This window comes from Balaenoptera borealis, assembly GCF_965194805.1.
Source record: "Balaenoptera borealis genome assembly, chromosome: 3".
In the NCBI taxonomy this organism is placed as follows: domain Eukaryota; kingdom Metazoa; phylum Chordata; class Mammalia; order Artiodactyla; family Balaenopteridae; genus Balaenoptera; species Balaenoptera borealis.
Window position 1 is genome coordinate 116,269,073 of NC_138866.1, and position 19,314 is coordinate 116,288,386.

At 50.7% G+C, this 19,314-nt stretch overlaps 1 protein-coding gene across 2 annotated transcripts in view; it reads right to left on the reverse strand.

Moving 5' to 3' along the window:
- Positions 1-19,097, reverse strand: part of ITGA11 (integrin subunit alpha 11) — a 128,139-nt gene extending 109,042 nt beyond the window's left edge. Inside the window, exon 1 of one of the 2 annotated variants that reach the window (XM_082383248.1) lies at positions 18,750-19,097. In XM_082383248.1, coding sequence (XP_082239374.1) covers positions 18,750-18,801 — 52 coding nt within the window. In that variant the 5' untranslated portion in view covers positions 18,802-19,097. The remainder of the gene's footprint in view (positions 1-18,749) is intronic. The other variant, XM_082383249.1, reaches the window with a different exon arrangement.
- Between the last annotated feature and the right edge of the window lie 217 nt (positions 19,098-19,314).

A 19,314-nucleotide genomic window follows, 5' to 3' on the forward strand; every position in this document is an offset into this window, starting at 1 on the left:
GGAATACAACAGGCTCTCAACAAAGTGGACAGAACAAACTCATGAATGAACAAGTGAATGAATGACCATGGACAAGCTTATCAAATTAACTCAGTGTTCATCTGAGTAGAACATGAGCAGATGGGACACAGGGCAGCCCTCCCTTTACCCTCAGCCCTCTGTCAATTCACCCTCTGCACTCCAGCCAGGCTCCACGGTGCCCTCATGATAATGCTGGGTGCTGACAGCCTCCAGGTCCCTCTTCCCTGGCCTGCCAACCTCTCTCCCCTACTTCAGTATCCTCGTCTCATCAAAAACCGGTTGTGGTGTCCTATTTTGTGCTAGATAAACACATGCTTGCTAATGTGCGACTTATCATGACATCCCTTCAACTCTCCAAAGCATGTGCAGCCCTACAGAAGGAAGAATTCTCTAAATCAGAAACAATCAGACACAGGCTGGGCAGCCTCCTGCAGTGGAGAGGGCCCCATCTCTAAGATCTGTGGTGGAGACCAAACGCTTGCAGGGGCAGGTGGATGCGGGCTGAAATACAGACACTGTAAGCATCCAGAGGGGGGAGATGGAAAGACAGAGCAAGTGCTGGTGAGAGCAAAAATCTGCCCTTTTTATTTTTTTTTAAAGAAGTCAGGAGTTTGCCAATGTGCTGGTTAAGCAGATGTCAGGCTCATGGAAAACAGGCCTAAAAATTGAAAACAGAAACACCAGGCTGAAATTTATTGTAATTAACATTATTTTCACTCCCAGCCTTGGACAGCCATCCCAGGCCTTCAGAGAACACGTGGATCACCTCCCTCATGAATAACACGTGGATCACCTCTGTCAGGAACAAGACGGATGTCTTGGTGATGAAAGCCAGTGTATTTTCTGCCTTACATCATTTTTCTTCCTCTCTAGGTAGAGACATCGATCAAAATGGAGCTCTTTCTTTAAGCTTTCAGGAGCTACCGTGACGGATTTTAAAACACACCAACAGTGATATTATGAATCTGTGTTGTAAGTTCATTTAAAGTGCAATGAAGTCTTGTTTAACAAAAACACACACACACACACTCACACACACACACACCCCAAGCTGCGTGGAAAAACTGGAGTCAAGAGATGTGACCCCAAATATCCACTTTAGGATCTGGCTGAGTATTTGGGGCCTTGGGCTGCTGCCTTCCTCCACTCACCTCAAAGTGGCCCAGGTTCCCAAGAACCCCCAGTCATACCCCAGCCCAGTCCTGCCTTCTGAGTCCCACAATCAATGTCCAGCTGCCCATAGAACATTTTCACTTGGATGTCTTATAGCATCCATCACTTCACATGACCAAAGAGGTGCCCTAGATTTTCCCTTCCACACTGGTTTTTCCCCAAAGTCTCCCCATCGATGCACTTGGCAGTACCACCCTGATTGCTCAAGTCAGAAGCTTGGACGTCCTTCCTCAGGATTTTCTGTCACTTCCCATCAGCAAACCGTGCAGGTTCTACCCTCTCCATCCCTCTCAAGTGCGTCCACTCTTCTCTCTTTCCTCTGACATCACCCAGCCCAAGTCATTCTCATCCTTTTCTGCCTGGACTTTGGCAAGAGGCTTCTAACTGGTCCCTCAATTCTAATTTTGCTCAGCTGCAAGCTATGCTCTTCACAGCAGCCATAGTGATCTTTTAAAAATGCCAATCAAATCCTGGAACTTTCCTGCTTCAAACCCTCCAGGTTCCTCGCATTGCATGTAGGGTAGATTCCAGACCCTTCCTCAGGGCCCATCAGGCCCTGCAGGATCAGTCCGCTCCTGTGCCGTGAACTTCACCGCTTCCTGCTTCCAGCCACACTGCCTTCCTCTTTGCTCCTCAAACCGAGCTCTTTCCACCTCAAGGTCTTTGCCTTTGTGTGGAACAGTCTCCCCCAGATCTTTGCTCAGGCAGCTCCTTCTCAACCTCCAGTTTTAATGTCACAGCCTGGGAGAAATCTTCCCTGACCATGCTATGGAGAGTCCGTTCCTCTCCCTCAAAGCATCTTCTTTGTTTCTTTTACAGTTAAACATAATAACAGATGGCTACAAGAGCTATTTGCTTATTCTCCCACTAGAGTTTAAGTTCTGCAAGGGAAGGAACGAGTGGTGTGCTGGTCCCTGCTCACAAGAGACAACTGTGTGCAATCTTCCTGTTCAGTGATGCCTGTTGGTCACTTAAAGCTGACCATGGTGGGAGGATTTACACCACAGTAACTGGCAAATGGCTACAAAGAAGGACTCTCTCCACCCCATTCCAAGAGCCAGAATCGGTTGTTAAACATTTACCAGCACTCCACTGGAAGGGGCTGTATCTTTATCCTCAGGATCTAGAACAATGCCTAGCACACAAAAGAGGCTCAATATGCACCTACTGACATGTAAGACAATATGAGACCAAAAAGAGAGAGAAAGAATAGGAATAGTCAGGCCTCCAAGAACCTCACTAACCTCACACACTAACCTGCTAACAAGGAGTAGACAGGGAATGTGATACTCAGAGCCTCAGGGAGGGAGGGAACTCAGAGCACTGAATTTGGCTTCAGAAGCCCTAGTTTTAATCCCAGCACAGCTTCTAACTTGTTTTACGACTTTGGACCAATTTCTTCTTCTTTCTGGCCTTCAGTTTCTTTATCTGTAAAAAGCACACACTGGACTAGATGCTGTATCTCTAAGTCCCTGTGTTGGATTTAATGAAGCCCATTTATGTACTCGGTTACCAATTTCTGTACCCCCCACTCCCAGGTCACTGCACTTCACTACACAACTGCAGAGGGGGCTGTTTACATTGTAGTTGACTGAGTTATGCAGTGCGCAGCCTGCACAGCTGTACGTGGCGGCCCTGCCCACTCTGTTCCTGGCCATTGGCCATTTCTAGGGGAGACGAATTAGACAGTGAGTCCCTCCCTTTCCTGACATACTAACCAGCTCAAAGAGCTCAGACAGTTTGGTTTTGGTTTTCCAACTCCTAAGATTGTCTCCTGCTTGTCATGAGTGTGTGGATTAAGAGCCCTGGGCATCTGGGGTTAGCCCCAGCCCAGGGGGTGTTTGGACAAAGTAAGAACAAGACAAAGCTCAGGATATGCAATTTGTGGCAAGGCTTTCCCTTGAAGGAGAGGAAGTAGGGCAGTGAGGACCGGGAGAACTGCTGGGCCTGTCTGTCCCTGGTCTTTGAATGCAAACTAAAAAAAGGAATTGTGAGGGCCCATCCCTTCCAAGCCTGCAGGGCCCGCCCTACAGTGGATACACCCTACCCATTTGAAAAGTTCTCCATCTGCACAGAGCTCAACATAGATCCACCAGAACACAAGCTCAGCTGGATGCTATTGGCTAGGCTTGGTGGGGACGGAGGAGGCTGGGGAGTGGAAGTGCTTTGGTTCTCTGAGGGTTATGCAGAACCCTTTGGTTTTTGGTATATGTCAGTTACTCATGCTTTCAAAACTATCCCAAATGATCACTCCCACTTTTAGGTCCTTAGGAGAGTTACGGGCTCATGATTCCCTCTGCCTTTGCTAGAAAACAAAGGCCTGCCTTGTGAGGTGGTGAGCCACTTGTCACTGGAGGGATGCAAGCCAAGGAGAGCTACTTATCTGGGATGTTCAGGTTCCAAGTTCCCTCCCAGGCAGACACTTGATGCTGAGGCCTCTCAAGAGGCCTCTGAAGCCCAGGAATCCTCATGAACCTGTGGATGATGAAGGGCCAACCATGCACTGGGTCCACCCATGCTCTAGATGAAGTTGTTTTAAAATAGAATTCCTGTGTAAACTGCTGCAGTCACTATGGAAAACAGTGTGGAGGTTCCTCAAAAAACTAAAAATAGAGTTGCCATATGACCCAGCAATCCCATTCCTGGGCATATATCCAGACAAAACTATAATTCAAAAAGATACATGCACCCCTATGTTCACAGGAGCACTATTCACAATAACCAAGACATGGAAACAACCTAAATGTCCATCGACAGATGAATAGATAAAGAAGATGTGGTACATATATACAATGGAATACTGCTCAGCCATAAAAAGAATGAAATAATGCCGTTTGCAGCAACATGGATGGTCCAAGAGATGATCATGCTAAGTGAAATAAGTCAGAAAGAGAAAGACAAATATCTGATATCACTTATATATGGAATCTAAAATATGACACAAATGAACTTATCTATGAAACAGAAACAGACTCACAGACATAGAGAATAGACTTGTGGTTGTCAAGGGGGAGAGGGGGTTGGGGGAGTGATGGATTGGGAGTTTAGGATTAGCAGATGCAAACTATTATATATAGAATGGATAAACAACAAGGTCCTACTGTATAGCACAGAGAATTATATTCAATATCCTGTGACAAACCATAATAGAAAAGAATATGAAAAAGAATGTATACATATGTGTAACTGAATCACTTTGCTGTACCGCAGAAATTAACACAACATTGCAAATCAACTATACTTCAATAAAATAAATTTAAAATAATATAAAATAGAATTCCTGTTGCCAACTTCTTTCTTGTGTTACACGTGGCTTTATACCCAGAGTCAAGGTTCTGGCTCAGGAAATGTTCACAGAAGCATGGAAGCACAGCCACTGAAGAGCTTTTAGAAACATGAAGGCCAAATGTTTATTTTAGAAGGGATTGAATGGACGTCTCAAGAGGGCACATGGCTCACTTAAGTCTAGAATTGGAGCCTGAACTTGACCCAGAGGTCCTCATCCACAGTCCAGGGTTTTTTATTACCCCAGGCTTGGAGGGTCCAGTTAGTGAGAGATGTAATCCAGTCCCAGGCTTTGGTTTCCACTTCTGCTACATTCAGGGTTGGCCCAGACTGGTCCATCTGGGCTAAGCCATGGCTGATTTCAAACAGCCTTTCCTATAAAATCAATAAGAGGCAGGGCAGGTCTAATATTCAGTTAGCCATGAACTCCTCTGTGTGAATTAGTCTGCAGCTGTTTTACTGCCCAGCAGGCTGAGCGGAGTCAAGGTTTAAAGAAGAGGGGCACGGGCTGGCGTGAACTGCCTGAGGCAGTGTCAAGACCCTAAGAGTTGGAGGTAGGGCAGGATGGTGGGATGCTATACAGGGGAGGAGAAGGTAAGAGGGAAGGTAGTGAACAGTGCCCACTGCCCAAGGGACAGGCAGCCTTGTGGAGAGTGAGGGTAGAGCTGATAAGATGATAGCTGATGAAGTGCAGCTGATGTGATAGAGAAGCTCACCAAAATATGATCATCACTTTGGCAGTGATCCAGGAGGGCTTCTTGGAAGAGGAGGCCTTTCTGGAGCTGCTAGGGCCCAGAGAAAGCAGCAACCTCCTTTCCACTTTAACCTAAATCCTCTAAGGACATTTGTTACTGAGAGGATTGGGGGTTTCCTCTTCTTTCATGGAGACAACAGACTTATTTGGACTGCCCTCCCCAGTGGTTCCTTGCTCTCCCCCTACCACACCCCTCCCTGCCCCCCTCCCAACTCCAGGCCAGCGCAATGCTCAGCAAAGCTTTGATCTGGGGCTTTTGGCCTCTGCTTCCACATAAAAGCTCCCTCTGCCCTCATGAGTGGGGCACCCTGGGCAGACCCCTCTTCCCTGGCCCGTCTCCATCAGCAGTGGGCACCAGTCCAGTGGGGCCACTGCCAAGCCAAACAGCACTGCAGAAACACTAAGGGACCTGGCTACCAGGTGGAGGGAAAGTGCCCTCCTGGGCCTCACCCTGGGGTGGGCTGAGCACGAGAGAAAATGGCCACACCTTCCAACTTCTCTGGACTCTTCCTGGTGTGTGCCAAGGGGATACTAGCCCTGGAGGGGGCCTTGACTAAACCGCCAAGGAGACAGAGCCAGGGCAGCTGAGAAATCATGCCACAGATGAATGGAGTCTAGGTCTGTCTCGTCAAAACGTCCCCCAGTCAAACCTGAGCCCCGTCGCACTTCAGTTCTGGATGAGTAGGGACTAGGGGGCATCTGTCCTTGCTGAGGGCTGCACAGGGTGACCTAGTGTCTCCTAGGGCATAGTGGGTGAGAAGAGTTTACGTGGGACAAGGGTGAACATTAAAACTTGACAACTCATGTTTAATGGATATTAAAAAATTACAAGCAAATCAAAACTTAGGTTTCACAGCAATTATTGCTTACAATGAAGGTAAGTGAAAAGACTGAGTTGATTTAAAGTCAGTTGAATGAAAATTATTAAGTGAAAGTACTCCAGATGTTACACAGATATGGCCAGAGCCGTGTGAGCAGTACAGGAAAAGCAGGAAAGAAGGTGGGCTTTGGAGATGATCAAACCTGGATTTGGAGTCTGGATCTCATTTTTATTGGCAGCTGCAAGACCTCGGTCAAGTCACATGACCTCTGGGAATTGCAGTTTCTGGAGTCAGACCCCTTGGGTTCCCATCCTAGGCTGTGACTTGATGACCCTGGTGATCTTGGGTAAGTTACTTAACAACATGCATCAGTTTCCTCATCTCTAAAATGGGGGAGATAACAGCACCCCTCTTTCAGGATTATTGAGAAGACGAGTGCTCAGAACAAAGTCTGGGGCTTCCCTGGTGGTGCAGTGGTTAAGAATCCGCCTGCCAATGCAGGGGACACGGTTTCCAGCCCTGGTCCAGGAAGATCCCACACGCCACGGAGCAACTAAGTCCGTGTGCCACAACTACTGCGCCTGTGCTCTAGAGCCCGTGAGCCACAATTACTGAGCCCACGTGCCACAACTACTGAAGCCCGTGCACCTAGAGCCTGTGCTCCGCAACAAAGAGAAGCCACTGCAATGAGAAGCCCACTCACTGCAACTAGAGAAAGCCTGCACACAGCAACGAAGACCCAACGCAGCCAAAAATAAATAAATAAATAAATATATTAAAAAAAAAAAAAGAACAAAGCCTGATTCATGGAAGCCCCCGATGACTGTTAGCAAGTAGTACAAATTTATTGAGCACCTCATCCCTGCCAGACATGTTGTTTGGTAATCAGTATTATTTCTATTTATTCATACTAATCCTACAAGGTAGGCTTTATAATTTCCATTATACATTCTAAAGAGAGGATGTGACCTGCCCAAGGTCACACACTTAATAAGTGCCAGGGCCGGTATTCAAACCCCAAGTCAGTGGTTACATGCCCCAAATATGAACCTCGCTGGGCTCAGACTCAGTCTCCCCACCTGTACAATGGGTTTATTGTCATCTCTCCAGTCACCAGGGCAGAATCTGGTCTGGTGGTTCCCAGGGATTGGACCATAACCTGGTCCACTATTGGGGTCTACTGTTCAGCCCCTGCCATCTTCTCTGGGCACTCCCAGCTCCTTCTGGGGTACTGGAGGACACATCCACATTCTGTGGTCCATGGAGGATGTCTGAATCACTACCCTTCTGTGGGAAACGAGGCATTTTAAACTTCTGCTCCACCCTGCTGTTCCCTGGGAAGTCCATTACATACCTAGGTTTTCACTGTGTAAAAACAAGGACTGTCCCATGTCTCCTTGTGTCCTCTCTGAGTCACAGTAAATAACACTGAACAGCATGGGGCCAGCTGGGCCGGCCTGGGCTGCCTGCTCTGAACCCTTTGCCCCTTTCAAGGCCCTTCTCCCTTCAAGATCCCCTCCTCCGCCTCAGCAGCCCACCAGCAACTACCACCGCACTCTTCTTGTCTGGAAAGAAAGGCTTTACTAACCAATGGCCTGCGAAGTGTCAGGACTGAACGCCTAGGGGACTGGTGTGCTAAGAAAGGTGACTGGGGAGAGGGTGATACTTATCTCAAAGGGGATTAACTAATGGGATTTCAGGCTGCTGCAGGCTTGGGGGAGGTTTTCATTGATTCATTCATTCATTCCACAACTACTTATTACTTGCCTCCTCTGGCTGGGCACTGCTCCGGACCCTGGGATATACACGTAAAACAACATATAGAAATTCTTGCTCTCATGATGACACTCCGTTGGAGGAGACAGACAATAAACAAGGTGAATAAAGAAAATCGGTAATAATGCTCGCTAGTGAGAAATACCCCAGCGGGACTAAAGCAGGCACGGGGGTTTATATAAGGGAGTGCATGCAGGGGAGGCTGACATTTTAGTTAGGGGTGCAGGAAAGCCCTCCACGAGAGGCGGGTGTTGGAGTGAAGACCTGAAGGAAGCGAGAGAGGCTCTTTGGTGAAGAGCATCCCAGGCAGAAGGAATAGCAAGTGTGAAGCCCAAGGCGCCAGGTATGTTTGAAGAACATTCCGGAAACTGTGTGGGTGGAGCAGAAGCCGCAAGTGGGGGAGGAGTAGAGGATGAGGTCGAAAAGGCAGGGGAATCAGATCACACAAGCCTCTCACCCAGAGAAGAAGGGGAGCCCCGGAGGGTTCGTGGCAGAGGGATAGGACATGATCCCATCCACATTCAAGCAGCATCCCGCTGGCTACTGGGTGCAGGAGCTCAAGGGACAGGGCGGATGCAGGGAGACCAGTTGGTTGGCCGTTGCCACAAGCCACGGGAGCCTTTCTGGGCACCCCCAGAGCAGCCCCCAGACCCCTGCCTGTCTTCTCCTGGTCCTAGTCCTCTGGGCTGAGCAGAGGTGGGAAGACGGATGGCAGACCAGAGCTTTCACACCAAGGATCATGGGGACCAGTGCAACTTACAGACCGGGGGTGGGGGGAGGGGCTAGTTTTAAGATGTGCTCAAATGCAGAGATGCACACGGAAGAGAGAGGAGAGAGCAGGGACCATCTCGGTGACCATTTTGACATATTCCGGACAACCGGAGGGGCCTCTTGCCGAGCCTGCCAGCATGTCTGCCCCTGGCTGGCCTCACCGTCAGCAGCAAGCACATTCCACAGCTGATGTTTGGCTTGTGGTCTGGCCTGGCCTTCTCGTTGGTTTCTTCTGCTCTGAAAGGCTTTTAAAATCAGAATCTGGGATCTCTTTAAGTTTGGGGCATGAATCACTGCTTCTGGGCCTGGAAAGGGGATAGAGGGACAGGAGGGCCCATGCCACGGGTGCTCCCTCTCTCTCAGGCCCGCGTGCCACTAAGCATGTATACGTGACAGGCTCCCAGTCAAAACATTCCAAGTCAGACTCGCTTCCAAGCTCCCAGCCAACATTTCCACCTGCCCAAGAGCCCCGCAAAGTCGACAAGTCCAGGATCCACTCAACTTCCTGGTCCTTAACCCCCCCGCCCCCATATTCTCTCCTTTTCCTTCCCTGGTGACCAAGGATGTTCCATTCTGCCCCTCACAGGTTCCCTCTTCCTCTCTCCTCTCACCACCTTTACATCAGGCTCTGGCATCCTCCTGCCTGGGTTGCTGCAGTAGCCATCTTAGCAATCCACTTGCTTCTAGCTGTTGTCCTGTCACATTCAACCTACAACCATATCCCCCCACCCCCCACAAGGAGCTTCTCAAAACATAGCTTAGAACATGCTCTACCTTCCCTCAAAAACCTTCAGTGGCTCCCATTTGCTATATCCAAATGCCTTAGTTGGCATTCGATCCTCTCTCGGTGGCCTCAGCCCATGTTCCATTCTTGCAGTTCTGCACATACTCCAGCATCCTGCCAACCAAACATCAGGCTGTTCCCCAGATATATTCTCTGCTCTTCTTGCAGTTACAAATCATCTCTTTTTCACCTCTCAAATTCCAGAGTCTTTTATCTGTAGCTCTCTTACAGCTTTTATTACTTCCTCCCTTGTATTAGTTATTTATCCAAAGATCTCTCTCCTATTAGACCATAAACTCTTTGAAGGACAGGATTTATCTCTTAACTTTTAGCCCTCAGAGCGCCTAGCACAGCACCTAATACAGGCCACTGTGTTGGGACCTCTTGGGGGTGCATCTGCAAAGAAACATAAGACATCTCTCTTGCCCTTAAATATCTTTCTGTTGACTTAGTTCTTACATTCATTCAACACATATTATTTGAGCAGTAAGTACTATGTCTGGCACTGTGGGAGAGCTGGCAATACAGAGACTGACAGGAGATGTGGTCCCTGCTCCAGTCCAGTGGGCAAAGCTGTTCAGGCTAATATAATACTGTGTTGTGTATGGGGTATAACACTGTAGGAAGTATAGACATCTTGAGATCACAAAAGTAACTGATCGAAGGTCTGACTGAGTCAGGTGAGGCTTTCAGGAGGAAGACCTGAAGAATAAGTGGGAGACAGCCAGGAGAAAGGAGGGGGTCGAATGGGATATAGGGAACAATGTGAGTGAAGGACAGAGAGAGCTGGTGTGTTTGAGAAACTAAGAAGCTCAGTTTAATGGAGCTGCCATAGGGGTGTTAGACGTGCCCATGCACGTGGCGCTGCTAGAGGGGAGTCCTGAGTGCAGGCTATTCAGGGTCTGGTGAGCTCTATTAAAGAGGCTGGACTCAACCTAAGGCAATAGGGAGCCACTGAGGGTTGTAAGCAGGGGAAGTGACTACACACTCAGTTTGTGTTTTAGCCTCACTTTGTCCGCTGTTGAGGAAGGTCTGGGTGGATGGGGGCAGGGGGGAGGAGGATGACTGAGTGTGGGTCTCAGGCTGGTCCCGGGGGCTTCCTGCTCTGCCTCCCCCAGGCAAGCCTCTCCCCTTTTTCCTGATGGAGCATCCCTTCCCCACCCCACCTGGGCTGCTCTTTGACAGTCCCCATCCTGAGTCAGGTGCTTCCTTCACCTGAACACTCACAACAGCTTCAGTGGGGCCCAGAATCGCAGGGTTGGAATGACCCTAATGGGCTCTGTTTAACCCCTGCTGGACACCTCCTACCGTGTCAGTCCATCTGTCTGTGAGCAGTTCTGACCAGGATCCTCAGCCAAATTGGTGTCCCCATAGCCCCTCTTTGGCTTTCCTCTGGCCCACTTGGGGCCACACAGGATCAATAGCTAATGGCCTTGTGAGGGACACAGACAGGGTCACTAAATGAATAACCCTCCAAATACCAACTCCCATCTCAAATTCCCCCTTGTGCCTCAGCCTCGCAAACTCTGATTCCACGCTGTGTCTCCAGCCCAGCCTGGCTATGAATCCTGTGAAACTGCAGGCTGGAGAGGTGGGCTGGAAAACTGGGAAGCAGGACAACTGGTTACATCTTGGTTTCACCACTGACTGTTTGTGACCCTGAGAAAGTCATTTCCCTTCCCAGGACAGTGTTTTCTCTTCTGCTTGATTGGGGATTGGGTTTAGATGACACCAGTGAGTCTCAGCCTTGGCTGCCCATTAGAATTACTGGGGAGCTTTAAAAAATGCCAGTGCCAGGCTCCATCATGGAGAGTGATGGTGTGTTCTGGTGAGGTCGGTGAAAAGTTTTGTTTTACACCGTCATTCTCTTGTTCACCCATGAATGAGGACCACTGGACTTGCTGATCGTCTGCAGACCAAGAGGGGAGGCTGAAGTGGGCAGGTAAAAAACCCAAGAAGTGACCCCTTATTTAGAAGGATCAGCCCAGCAGGACCACAGCAGCACCAATACCCGTGGCTGTGGCAAGGCCAGCATTTCAAGCTTTGGCTTCTTGCTTTCGTCAAGAGGGCTAGTCCAGAGCTCAGCATCAAATGCTTGAAGGTCCCCCCCAAAGGCTCTCAAAGGGGTCTTGAGGCAGTAACTGGAGACAGAAGCATCTTCTGAATTCCATGGCTTAAAAGTCATTCCACAGCCCTGGCTGTGTGCCTTCAGAACTGCTCTATGGGCACCCCTGCATCTACGGACACGAGCACTTTGCACGGGCCCTGCAGCCTATGTGTGATCTGTGCCTTCCTGCCCTCACAGAGGCTGGGCCTTATCTGATTTGGAATTTCCAGAACGTGGAGATGCCTGGGGTTTAGTGGGTGCTCAGTACATACTGGCCAAATGGACAAGCCACACAGTTTCTTCATGTGTCAAGAGGGATCCTGGTGCCTTCCTTGCCAAATCACAAGCCTGCAGGGAGAACTCTGTGAGCAGTTGCTCAGCCCCACACTCAGAAGGGCCCCCGCTTGGTTTAATGCTCTGCTGTGGCCACCTTGAAATTCTTAATAGTCTTTAAACAAGGAGCCCTGTATTTTCATTTCACACTGGGCCCCACAGGTTATGTAGCTGATCCTGCATATGTGGTAAGTGGTGGGAATAAACTCAGAGAAGAGCTCTGTCTACATACTATTTATGGGACTTTATGGTTGCCACCAGTCACCAAATATGAGAGGCTATGAGCTCCAGGAAAAGAGCAATTCCAGTATAAGGAGAGGAGATGGACATCGCTTTGTGGTCTTCTTCCTGGCAGTAGGAGAAAGCAGTAGTCTGAGGGCCTGGGGATGGGCGAGACAGAAAGGACAGACGGTGGAGACTGCAGACACCCCCAGTGGTCTACAGAGAATGATTTCAATGATCTTGTCCTACCTGCCTGCCACAGATGTAGAATATCTACCATTAGAACTTCATTCCTTTGGCCGAAGCACTGCTTGCTCCTTAAGTTCCTCTGACGAATGTAGCAAACTAGGTCTCTAATCTCATCTTTGGCCAGAAGATCTGTCCCTGAATTCCTATGTGATCTTGGGGAAATCACAGGAAATCATTTAACTTTGAAAAGCCTCAGTTTCCCCCTCTATCTAATGGACACACCAGCCTCGACAGGACCTCTGACCTCACCTGGCCTATTCTGACTGACAGAACAAATACACGGGAGTGCTCTTTGCAGACTGTTGGGAGCTGCACCCACTTACTCGTTTCATGATTTTTCCATGGCCTTCTTGAGGCCCAGTCTGCAAAGAAGCAGGTCCTGGATATCTGCAGGGTCAGGATTCCTGTAGCCTGGCCCAGCTGGGTGATGCTGCTGGGGGCAGAAAGCTGTCAGCCCCAGCTACGGAGGCAGGAGCCCCTTCTCTGTGTCATCCTGTTTGGAATCCTGGAACACATTGCTATAGCAACTTGCCTAACTCACCCCACATGCCACGTGGAAAAACCTCTGCCCACTTTAGAGCAGCATCACCCAGGCCACAGACTGGCTTCTTCTATGTTACAGGATGAGGCCGCCCATCATCCACAAGGGCCCAGGTAGAACCCATCTGATCGGCGATGGAGTAGTGGGGTAAGGGGCTGGACCAGGCCAGGCAGGTCCCTTGCCTCAACTTTTTGGTCTCACCTATTTCAGGTCCTGGTACCTGAAATTCCATCATTAGCCCCTTGATCCTTTGGCTCAAGGCACAGCCCAGTTAAAATGCAAATCACTTTGAAGGACACATGAAGCTGTCATCACTCATTAGTGCTGTGCGGCATGAATTAACTCGTTAGGCCTGGAGCTCAGAGCAGGTTTTGATTAGGGGAAGCAGAGGCGGGGAAGGGAGGAGAGCAATGCCCAGCCTAGACCCTGAGGAGGGTTGGAGAGGCAGTCAGAGTGGCCCAGAATATTGGGACTTGGGGGCAGATGGTAGAGTCCCACTCAGTCCTGAGCAGGGAGGCAAGCGAGGGAGAGAGGCTCCCGTATTAAAAGGCAGGGTGTGAGGACCACTTCTCACCAAGCCAGCATCTTGAGTGGGAAATCGCTGTCTAGCTGAGTCTGAAGGAGAGGGCTGCTTTTCCTGGACCAGTGCCCCTGTAAGGACGGCCATTTGCGTACAGATCTCATTTTCCCTGAAGACAGTATCTTCCAGCAAGGGCATCTTATTCATCTTTCTGTGCCCTCCTGAAGAGACATTATGCATGGATTAAGGGCAAACACCAAACATCGCCTCTTACTCAGTCAGCATGACCGTGGATGAACCATTTAACTTCTCACATGTAACCTGGTGATTGCTGTAGTGACTTCCATAGTGAGGCCTAGCTGAGATGTGAGAAAATGCTTGACGCAGTGCCTGGTATGAATCAAGTGAATGATGGGGGTGATCAATGAACTGCTATTGTTTGCTGAGGGCTTACTGGGTGCCAGATGCTGTTCCAAACACTTGATATGAATGAACCACGTAGAGATCATCTAAAGCACACATCAGCCTGTGAAGTCGTTATTCTACCCATTTTACAGATGAGGAAATGAGGCCCAGAGGGACTTATCCAGGGTCACCCAAGCAGAAAGGATTTGAATCCAGTTGGGCTCCCAGACCACACACATAACGATCATTACTCCAGCTCAGTAAGCTCGAAGGTGGAAGAAGTTTAGGATAGAGGCGGTGGGGGTGGAGATGGGGGCATGTTTGACCACACTGACTTCTTCCTTCAGGAGGAATTTTATTCATCTCGTGAAGGTCATAAGTACAGAGTATGAAAACCCTTCATGGAATTTTTGGGGAGCTTATTTATTTTTGGCTTACGAGATGACCAACTCCAGTCTCCTCCCCTTCTCCCCTGGCTGGTAACCTTCTGGGCTTTCAACTAAGAATTGGTACACTCAGGATTTACATGTTGGGGGATGGGGACCCTCCTTCCTGGACCACAGCTCCCTAGAGCAAGCACTCCACACTGAGGGCATATGGGTGACTTTGGAGCTCATAATTGTTTTGGGAAAATAGTTTCAAATGGCTATGAATTCCTGAGGGTAGCCCACGGTTTGGTGGTGTTGGGATAGGGGCATTAAGCTATGAGGGCCAGCTGAGACACCGTTTTTGGAATGTGTCAGTGCATGTTTAAAGCTTGTTTTGTAGCTGACCCTCCCTGAGTCAGCCAGAGGCTGTCACTACCTGGGGAGGATTGTGATGGATCCTTTCTCTTTGCAACTGCAATAGAACAATGTAAGTAAGATCTGGAAGCCTATAGTGAGACAAGAATCTCCAAAGTTAGGCATTAAGGAGAGAAAAGAGGGCTTTTTAATTCTCCAAACTCCCTTCTATACAGCAAGAGCCAAGCTAGGCCAGCTAAGACCATAGTTCTGTCCTAAGCAATGAGGGGAGAGGAGGGAAGGGAAGCCCTGCTGCTGGAGGAAGCTGCCACTGCAGGAGGGGAGACAAAGAGGTTCACAGAGGGCAAAACGAAGGTGAGCTGCTGTCTGAGTTTCTCAAGGACCCACGGCCCTGTGGGTGGGCTGGGAACAATGAGGATGGTGAGGAGATAGACATCCCATCTCTAGGGGATCCACTGCAGGGTAGAGATAGGGGCATGGTGAATAAGAAGAAAGAGGGTCATATTCCACTTTCATCTCGTTAGGGCCCCCAGGGTCTGCCTGTGGAAGGGTCCAGAAGCTCCTTGGCTGACGGTGGCTGAGAGGCTTGGCTGACAAGCAGGGTGGGCACTGGGGAGGCAAAGTGACAAACTTTATCTCCTTCCCTGCTCTTCCCAGGCTGGAGAGCAGGACTTGGATCTTTTTAGTCTTTGCACACCTGTGGTGCCCAGTACTGTGCCTTTTCCATACAAGGTTTTTCTGCTGAATAAGACCCCCACCCACAAGGACACATAAGGGAGTGGTATGGTTCTTCTCCTCTCCAATGACACAAAACACCCATGCCAGGATCATATTGACTTCAAGACAGCCTCAATGGCAAAAACAAAATCAAAAACAAAAAACCCTGAGTTCCCATTATGACCAAGATTTTGGGCCAGGCCTTTGGGAAAAGGGATTAGGAAAGTTTAGGTTTACTTAGGACCCTGGCATGTATGTTTCCTCTGAGCCTCCAGTACCCCAGCACTTCCTCTAGACTTATCTTATGGATCTGAGTATGAAGCTTACATCTCTGCATCCTTAGATCCCTTACTCAATGGCCAGTAATGAGCAATGATGATGATGATGATGGAGAAGAAAGACAAACTCCTAAATGCTCAATATGTGTCTGCAACTTTCCAAGTACTTTATATACATCATAAATCTTTGGATACTCTTTAAGTTCTATTGTTATCATCCCCATTTTGCAGATGAGAAAACTGAGGCACAGAGCTGGTTAGTAACTTGCCAAGGAAACAGAGTCCCAATTAGCAGAGGCCAGACCCATCCCAGGCAGTGAAACCTCAGGGCCTTCACCCCCACACTCTGTCTGATCTCCCTATGTGTCTTTATGTCACCTGTCAGGTAACAAGTGCTCAGTAAAGACTGAGTTTTGTTTTGTTTTTTTTCTGCTTCCAAACTGGGAGGATTTCACTTTTATTTTATTTTATTTTTAAAAATTTTATTGAAGTATAGTTGATTTACAATGTTGTGTTTAATTTCTGCTGTACAGCAAAGTGACTCAGTTATACATATATATATTCTTTTTCCTAATCGTCAGATGCATTACAATAGGCAAGTTCTGATCAATGGGTCTGTTCTCTCTGAAAGTCAGCTATAAAAGTCTTTGGACCTATCTACTTTTTTTCTGGCTTTCTTGATAGTTTTGCCCATCTCATCACCCTTCCCAGCCTGCAGCAGAAGCTCTGGAAAGATCAAGGCTCTAAACTCATAATGGCCTTAATGAGGACTCCCCCGCCAACTTGGCCTGTTACAAGTCCCTGACCAGCCAAACTGTGCCATCAACAGTAGGCAAGCTTCCTGATAATCCTCACATTGAATCCATGTGATGCACAGATGAGAGATCAACATCAGTCCTGCTCTGGAGCTGGGGGAATGGACCCAATGACCTCTGTGACCCTTCTAATCTTCAGAGTCACTACTGACCAGAGTCATCTTTGTGGTTTTCAAATATTCATCTTTTTGTTCTTTAACTACTGTAGTTCCAGGAAATAACACTCTAATGTACAAACAGTCCCACTTTAAGGTCTATCCACACTCTACACACTCCTTTAAGGCCCAGTCCAAATGCTATCTCCTCCTGCAGGAAGCCTTATTCATGCAGAACTGAACTTCTGTTCGAACTGCAGCCCTTAGCTTCTCTGTGCCATTCACTCCCCAGTGCTTCTATTTAGCTTTCCCTGGTCTCACCTTATTCTCAGCTATAGGCAGGGCCCTGACTGCATACATGCTTGGGCCCCACCCCCAGTTCCTTGCAGGCAGATGCTGTTCCAACACTGATTGATATGTTTAATGAATCCCATATTTCAAGAACTCAGACTGACCAGACATAACTCAGGAGTGGTTTTCTCCATATGAAGGGAGTTCTGAGTCATAAATCCTGTCCCTGTCCTTCACCACACTTCCTTACCCGCCTCCATCCCTGCTTTATCATTATCAACCACTGATTCAGCCCTACTGTGCACCAAGCCCTGTGTTAAGAACTTTTCTTACAGGGCCAGCCTGACTTAATCATGCCGACAACTTTATGGTCTCAGAATATCTATCTCCGTTCACAGAGGAGGATACCTGTTAGAGAAATTGCATAACACACCTAAGGCGGTATGACTAGTGGGCAGCAGAGCCAGAACGGGAAGCCAGGTTTGATTTCAAAGCTTTTGCCCCTAGCTTCCTGAGGTCTGGACTGTCTCTAGCCCCTAAAGCAGCCACTTCAACTCAAGTTCTGGTGGGGCCACATATCTGGGGTCACACAGGAGCGCATTCCCTTTTTCTATGGCTGGGTCTCCTAGTGATTTGAAGACAGTTCCTAGAGTTCCCTCTCTTACCTAAATGACCTAGAGAGGGCTTCACCACCTCCTCCGGCAGCCAGTTTCTAGGTATATGCAGGCCTGGTCGCAGCTCTTCCCCCGCTGTCCCCAACGCTCTCTCCTCCCCAACTTAAAGCATCAATGTTTGTTTTCAGTTGTGACTCTACAATCTGAACTGAACCCCATCAGCACAGCCCCCTTCAACTACAGGCCCTCCCAGAAGCTCCACTATAGACCGACGCTGGGTGCACTTGTTTCCCGTCGTACCCCGGGACTGGGTGAGCTTGCTTGGGCTGGGGGATCTCCACCTGTTCTCTTTGAGGGCGCCTCTCCCCCTGCCACCGCATCTGACTCCTACTACTGGCCCCAGCCCAGACCCGGAGCCCACGGAGAAGGGGAGGCTAGGCCCTTCGGCCAGTTTCCGAGGTGCTGGTCCCCGCCAGAGCACTCGGCCACGCCAAGGAGGGGTCCCGCAAGCTTTCCCGATCCGTAGAACAGCGCCTCTGGCCGCCGCCACCAAGTGGCGGGTCGCGCCGGGACTCGGGGTGTGGGGACTCCCGGGCCGGGTGCCCCAGTGAGGATAGCCCAGGGCTGGCCTCTCGCTCCGGGCCGCGCGCCCCGCCGGCCCGGGGTCCGCGCCGCGCCGCGACACCTGGAGTGCATTAGGCGGCGGCGCACGTCTCGGCGATGGCGGAATCCCCCGCATTATTGAATGAGCGCACAATTCTGAGCGCAGGCTGTGGGGCGATGGCACGTCCCTACCTCGAGGGTCAGGTAATGTTTTCGGGAGCCCTGGACTGCCGAGCTGCTCTCCGCAGCCTTCGGCTAGGCCCGCGACGGCTCGCCAGAGCCTGGGCGCCGACCGCCCCAAGGCTGCGCTCCGTTCCGGCCCGAGGGACCCTGGGCGGCTCTTGGCTCCCGGCTCTCCCCCAGCACCCCCCCCTCCCCGGGACCGCTGCAGCAGGCTCTCGACTCTTAGGGATGCTTTCTCCGCGCGCCCTGACCCCTTCCCTCGCCCAGGACGCGCGCCCTCGGCGCTCCCAGGACCGCGAGTGACCTCCGCGGCGGCGCGGGAAGCTCGGCGGGGCGCTTGGAGGTAAGCAGGGCGCCGGCGGGGCCACCAGCCCTCGGCGCTTTTCAACTCGAGCCTCTTCAACTCTTCCCAAAGACACCAAAGTCCCAGCCTCTGGCCGCCTCCGCGCGCCTCCCTCTAGCGCGGAATTTGGCGGAGTCGCTCGACTGCAGCCAGTTCCCCGGGGACCCACGTACCCTAGAGCCGCCGAGGTCGGACCCTGGGTGCGCACCGCGACCGGCTCCTGGCAGCTGTATCCCAGGCCTCGGCGGGTCAGGGAGGGGCTCCCAGAGGCGGGGGGTGGGGAGGGGGTATAAGGGGGCACGTACCTGGCCACAGGCTGAGGGCCCAGGCCACCAGGAGGCCCCTGGCCAGGTCCATGGTCCGCGGCGCGGCGGCGGGGCGCGGTGCGGAGCGGCGGCGGGGGGCGGCCAGCCAGAGCGACAGCTTCCTCTGCGCGGCGCCCCGAGCCTGCACTGCGCGCGGCGCCCGGCTCCCTGACAGCCGCGGCTGCTTCAGAGGAAGTGGGAGGGCTCGAGCGGCGGGGAGGGGCGCCCGGACACCGCTGGGCTCTGGCTGCGGGCCAGTCGCGGCCCCTCTGCCACCTGGGCAGGCGGCGGGCTGCGGCCTCGACGCCTCTCCGGATCTCTCCTTCTGCCTCCACCCCACCTCTGCCTTAGGAGAAAATTCCAGAGAACCGCTCCTGGGAACCACCTCACCAGTGCAGCGCCTCCCTCCACACCACCACCACCACCAAATTCAGAGTCTGTTCAGGAAGAGTAGCTTCTATTCTCATGTCCCAGAGGAAGGAGCTTCCGAGAGCTCAGAGGGCTACCTAAGGTGACTCAGGGACACGGGCCATGACTCGGGTCTCCCTTGGCCAAGAGGAGTGGA